Source organism: Neltuma alba, unplaced genomic scaffold, assembly GCF_004799145.2.
Source record: "Neltuma alba isolate B1F8T4 unplaced genomic scaffold, ASM479914v2 tig00002967_pilon, whole genome shotgun sequence".
Classification (NCBI taxonomy): Eukaryota; Viridiplantae; Streptophyta; class Magnoliopsida; order Fabales; family Fabaceae; genus Neltuma; species Neltuma alba.
This window is the reverse complement of record NW_021633084.1, coordinates 97,457-104,158: the sequence shown is the minus strand read 5'-3', so window position 1 is coordinate 104,158 and position 6,702 is coordinate 97,457. Positions and strand designations below refer to the sequence as shown.

The 6,702-nt window shown below is 38.1% G+C and overlaps 1 protein-coding gene across 1 annotated transcript; it reads right to left on the bottom strand.

The window, feature by feature from the left end:
- Positions 1-1,048: 1,048 nt before the first annotated feature.
- On the bottom strand, positions 1,049-5,960 carry LOC114739900 (aspartate carbamoyltransferase 3, chloroplastic). The gene is made up of 6 exons (XM_028928002.1): positions 4,921-5,960; positions 3,747-4,244; positions 3,532-3,671; positions 2,450-2,623; positions 1,476-1,712; positions 1,049-1,341 (listed from the first exon to the last, which is right to left on the bottom strand). Exons 2-6 carry the CDS (start codon positions 4,225-4,227, stop codon positions 1,234-1,236), a joined length of 1,140 nt encoding a protein of 379 aa, XP_028783835.1. The 5' UTR covers positions 4,228-4,244; positions 4,921-5,960; the 3' UTR covers positions 1,049-1,233.
- Between the last annotated feature and the right edge of the window lie 742 nt (positions 5,961-6,702).

Below are 6,702 nucleotides of genomic sequence, written 5' to 3'. Positions count from 1 at the left end.
TAATACTATATTGAATTAAAGAATCAGCATACCTAAATGGGTCCCACATATGATAAAAATGATTTTGAGCGCACCTATGAAGGGGGTGTTTGGCCTTCTCAAAACCGCGGTTTCAAAAGCACTTTTCCGCAAAACGAGGTAACCTCCTCCACTATTTACTTCGTAATCCGTAAAAACACTTCTGAAACCATGATTTGGTTTCTATCCAAACACCCCCGAAATCTCCTTTGTCCCCCAGAATGGACCAGAATCGAGAGCGGCCAGAATTTTCATAAGGGTTTAAAACACTATTTTTTTTCGGCCATAAAAAATTATATGCGAGGGTCTCCAATCAATGAACTTGTGGGTGAATTATCACATGACAGACAAATTTGACGAGATCCGGTATGTTAAAATTAATACTCCTCCGGTCCTTATTATAAGACTCAATTTGACTTTTTATTTGGTCCTAATTATAAGACCCCAATCCATTTTATCTCTTATATTTATGCATTTTTTTCCAAGATAATCCTTCTAATAATGATAGTTTTAGCCAATATACTTAATTAGCAAGGATATTTTAGGAATGACAACACTTATTTATTATAAATAACCAACTTAACTTACTTCCTTAATCTCCTCAAATAAGTCAATTGGATCTTATAATTAGGACCGGAGGAGTACTCAAATAAGACTAATTGTTTAAAACAAGACTGTTTACTTCCACCAATCAATTAATGCTATTACACACAAACATTGAAATTATAAAATTTAGCTATATGTAACGTGACCAAGTGTTTCCCAGATCGTAAGATTTTGGCCATCTGAAATAACGAAGCCTGGACAACTCTGAGGTCACGAGGATTTTTACCACAATTTTCTCATAATGTCATAATTTAAGAAAAATGCCGTCAAGAGCTAATTGGAAATTGAACTAAAATGCAAGCAATTAATTTTAAAAGAACGCGCTTAACATGGATAGAGTCACTGAGTCAGTAATTTAATACTCCGAAGAAAGGAGAATTGCTTAGCTACCATGAACTTGGAGTTTTAAGTTGAATATTTATTCACCAGATCATCACTCCCCTCTTGGACACCTTTTAGTTAGCATGTTTTGCAAACAAACACATTGCACATGGTGCAGCGAACACGAGAAAGATCAAATTCAAGAAAATACAAGGAGGCTTCAGGGCCAAAAACAAAAGTTCAATTATGACATCAGCATCAGGATTCATTCTGAAGACGAAAGCAACCTCACCACCCAACAAGCAATAGTTTTAAAAGGGCCATCCGAATGTATAGACCATTTTTTGCCTGCCTAAAGTAAGCAGCCCTGGGATCAGAATCAACATCCACGGTGATCTGCATAGATAAAATCAGAAGCCATCAGTAAAGGACAAGATTAAAAGTGTTTGTTAGCAAATACGGCAATAACAATACATAGAAATACTGTTTTAGGCCCTTAAGAGCGGTATGATAAGAATCAGCTTGCTTACCTCATCAAGCCTGGGAAGAGGGTGCATCACCACCGCATGCTGCTTCATCACTCCGAGAACATCCTTATTTATAATATACTTGCCTCTGGCCTCTTCATATAGGTCAATCCTCTCGCCAAATCTCTCCTTTTGAATGCGAGTTTGATAGACCACATCACACTCAGAAGCCACTTCCATCAAATCAGCACTTTCTTCCCACTTCACTCCCATTGATGTCAAATAGCTTTTTATATCGTCCTACAAGAGAATACGCTTTGTTTCAATTTGATGCTCCAAAATTTGAATGTCTTATTTCTGTTCTATTGAGTATAGCATCTTCAATATTATGACAATCTAAAGAAATGCACGAAATGGTCTAACTTGTAATTGGTGTAACTTTTAAATGGCTAGATGTCATAACAGGACACCAAAACAGCATGTTATGGCTAACTTAAATCACATTTTACTTTGCCATGACACATTTCAATGACAGAGATGAGCATTTAACAACCAGATCAACTTTCTCATAAGACTGCGTCATTTATATCTGTTGAAAGTTATGGCCAATTTAAATGACATTATGCTTTGCCATGACACATTTCAATGACAGAGATGAGCATTTAACAACCAGATCAACTTTCTCATAAGACTGCGTCATTTATATCTGTTGAAAGTTATGGCCAATTTAAATGACATTATGCTTTGCCATGACACATTTCAATGACAGAGATGAGCATTTAACAACCAGATCAACTTTCTCATAAGACTGTCATTTATATCTGTCGAAAATAATATTTCAGGCCCAAAAAAAAGAAAAGAAAATGAAAATAATATTGAAGGTGAAATACTCTCTCAAGGATTTAAGAAAAGCGATAACATTTTGGGATCCAAATATGTTAATTTGCTCAAAATATGACTACCAAGAACCGCTATGTTAGCAACTTCTCTAAATATTGTTTGTGCTCAATCAAAATTAAAGTATGATAAACAAGTACCTTCATTTTGACTACATCGGGAGAGACAAAATAAATTTTCACATCGTTGTACTTGGCAAGCAAGTATGCAAGTGAGCGAACTGTCCTTCCATTAGCAAGATCTCCCACAAGCCCAACTTTTATTCCATCAAGCTTTCCTATCTCTCTTTCAATGGTGTAAACATCCAAAAGTGCCTGTGTAGTTCGAAAAAGCAGTAAAATTTTGATCTCAGCTTCTCATAGAAATTATGAAGCAATAACTCAAAACAAAATTTTATTGTGTCTGACACATGTTTCAAACTCAAGACATTTTGATTCATGTCAATGTCCATACAACATAGCAATTCATTTATATCTTCAATGACAACATAAAACAAGACCTTACATTAAATATACCTCAAATAACTATGAAGAAAATAGCATAAAACCAGTGGCAAGAGAAAGCTGCTTCTTGGCGTCTTTCCTTGATTCACAAAACGTACAATCATCTTTAGAAGGGGAAAAAAGGTAATTCAAACACAGTTAAAAAGAAATTCGTAATATCTAACTCATAATGGCTCTAAAAACACAAGATTCACACAAGACATACCCAAAAGTTACAATTAGATACAATCTCAGGCTTCACACACACACACACAAAAGACCAGTAGAAGAAAGAGTAAAGTGCAAAGTTTTAAGCAAGGTGAAAAGTTCCCTAAATCAATGTCAATGGGTGCAGCATTTGCCATATAAACATTGGTATTCCACAGCAAGGACCATAAAACTCCCTCAACCAAAATTAATTTCTCTCCACAAGAGTTAATGGATACATAGCTACACTCCTCTCTGATATCAACTCTAGGTCCTCGGAGATCAAATTGAAACAGTTCATAGTCCTATAAGGAAAGACTCAGACTTTGACCTTCAACGTTATTCATTCCAAACGAGCTGTTGGTCAAGTCCTTTGGCGAAATAGAAGGATGAAGATTTGAAAAGAAAACGAGATTAGTAGCCTAAGCTGGTTTTTCTAGCAGAACAACCTATCGTTCGTCTAGTCTATATGTCATTCTTTTTGAAGCATAAATATGTTGCAGTGCCCTATACCCTGTCAAGTTCAGGCATACCTGGGTGGGATGCTGCCCAGGACCATCCCCAGCATTGATTATAGGAATGCCAGCTGTAGCAGCAGCTCTTCTGGCAGCACCACTTTCAAAGTGCCTCATCACAATTATATCAGAGTAACCCTCCACTGTTCTTATTGTATCTGCAATAAAATATCTATGAGAACTTGAAGAAAAAACATCCAAGAGGAACTTTAAGTATAAAGTAGAAACTTCACCTTCTAGTGTCTCTCCTTTGGCTGCTGATGAAAACTCTCTCGCATTTTCAGTTGTCAAAACCTCACCACCTAATCTTTTCATGGCAGACTCAAATGAAAGTCTGGTTCTAGTAGAGGGCTCATAAAACAGGGTAGCCATAAGATGACCCTTTAAAAGTTGGCTACCAGGTGAGTTCTTCTCAATGTTTTCCATCTCTCGTGCAACTTGAAATATGTCATTCAGAGTGTCTCTGTCAAACTGTTGCGCTTCAATAACATCATCAAGCTGAAATTTCTGACCCACTGACAAGGACGATGGGTGTTCAATTTTCAGAGCTTGACAATGGATGCGGTTTCTTTGTGAAATTGACTTCCAATGATTAGGTGACTTGTACGAGTTATTCCAATGATAACATAATAAATCTTTAGAGCGCTTTGATATGTTCAGAGCATGTGCCTCTTTATGCATCATGCAGGAGGAAAGAGAGGAGGAAGCAGCCATTGCAAATAAGATCAACCCTAAAAAGCACAGAAATGTTAATAGTCTATATAAGAAGTCATGTTTCGTATACCCATTAAGTCCCAAAACAAACATAGCAATTGAAACCTAAAGCAGCAAGCAATTCTTCATATATATAACTAGCACACGAGGCATATCAACAAAGGAATATGAAACAAATACCAATCAAGGCGATATAATTCAAGAAAGCATAGCCGCTCCAAATTTTCTTCAAACCTGTTAGTTACCAAGCATTGTCTAATAAAGAAAAGCTAAAACTAGCAGCCAATGCGACAAGAAATAATGTCAAAAGTATAGAGAAAAATTCTTTGCAAAAAACAAAATACAGTATCAATAGGACTCTTTTGGTTTTTGGGGGAAAAAAAAGATACGGCAGAAAAGGAGTTAAAGCAAGATGGTATACGAAATAGATCAAGACCAAGCACAACACTAATAACCAGGTTCTTCTAGTCCTTTTGCATTCTCTTCCTCTTTCGCCAGCTTCATCGGGACTCATGGATCCAGCATCCCAACAAAGCTATGTCACATTCTTTTTTATTTTGTTTTAGTTATTTATTTTTGCTATATGCAACGAAATGCAACCATCGAAAAGATGAGAGGAGCATCAGACCAGAATACGTCATTCGAAGAACAATCGATGATTCAAAACATAGTTTAAAAGACCGAAAGCCGAACCTGCCCAGCTCTGGTGGTTTGGTACTGCCTGGTGTGGACGAAGTCGAAGGCCGAATCCGCTTCTCTCTTCGTGCGGTCGCAAGGAGAATACGGGAAAGAAAGGAAAAACCTTTGCTTCAATACTGTATTCCCCCTTGAAAGTTACGTTGGAGCTGGAGACTCAGGACTTGGGAGACTCAGGCCGAGTGATAATATGCCCTCAAGGATTCGGATTCTGTGCTCCCGCAAAAAGAAACAGAGAAATACAGCTTAAAAATTAGCCATTAGATTAATCTTACGGCCGCGGTAATGCCACGTTACCAAAAGAACAAATCTACCGCACCGCACTACATATCCTAACGTAACATCTCACCGACTGACTGCAACCCATCAGAATCGACGCCGCCGATTGCTATGGAAGCCGTGGCCTCAGCTTCACCAGCCAAGGAAACCAAACCAGCTCAATGGAGCGATGAAGACAACTATCAATAATGTTCTAACTCAATGCGTAATCGAAAGTTTGATGAAATGCGAAACTTGCCTCGCACATACTCTAATCCATTAGAATTTGATCACCGTCGTCAACTCCAGCGTCAATCCCCTTTTCTCCGTCAGCTCTTAGCGGTGCATGGCTTGCCCAAGTCCACAGTGACAAGTGCACAAGTGCATGGGAAAGGTGGATTGTATGGTCCAAATGGAAAGGACAAAAAGGAAAATAGAGTGCTCATGAATCAGAATGACGCCGGATAACGTTCTCAGTCGCCGAAGAAGTATTGAAAGGAACCCAGTCGAAAACAGCGTCCTCCTCTGCTCCAGAACCAGAAGGTGTCACTGAAGAAGAAACCAGATGGAGTCGCACTCCCCTCTGCAACTCGTCTCTCGCCTTCGATGATGAAGGTCCCAAGCCAGCGCCTCCCTCCCCGGTTTTCACTCCGCCAAAGAAGACAAAGAAGATTATTAACAATAGCGCCCCTTCTCAGCTCGTGCCTCCCTCCCTCCAGCTCCCAGGTCCTCCATTCTCGTCGATGAAGATCACTAACGATCCGCCTCCCCCTCAATCTCAATCGGCCCAACACCAGGCGAAGAACGGAGCTCCCCCCGGCCTGCCAAGACTCTTCCCGCGGCTCTCCCCCTGCGACGTCGTATTCTTTTGCCGACACTAAATTATTCTCATAAACCAGTGAAAATGCTTCAATAAAGGCATTGATTACTTCTCATATACTACCTCTGTTGCAAGTTTAACTTTTAACTAATTTTAAATATATAATCCCAATTCATTTTATTTATCATATTTATTTTTTTTAAAGTACTTCTTATAGTCGTGACACATATTAAAAATTCTATTAAATACTAGTGATAGCTAATATACATAATTAGTAAGAACAGTCTACGAAAGATAACATCTAATTATTATAAATAATTAACTTAACAAATTTTTTTAATTTGTTCAAATTAGTTAATTAACTCTTTATATTCTACTTTAAATCTAATTAAAAACAGGGAGTCATCAGCCGAATGCGGCGTCGCTGTTAGGTTATCATGGAAGAGAAAGGGCAGAATTACAGCCTCCTTTGTGCCCAAGGGCAGAGCAGCACAGGCAGGTGTTTAGAAACAAATTTTTGTATATAAATTGAAATATTGATTAGAAGAGCAAACGCCTAAATAAAATATGAATGAGTTTTAACATTACATGATCACATGCTAAAGCAAATTTCCACGTGTCAAGGGTTTTGAAGAACCTTAAATGGTTAAAGACTCCCTTTCTAAGAAAATCACTTTATCATTACCAATTACAATGATGAT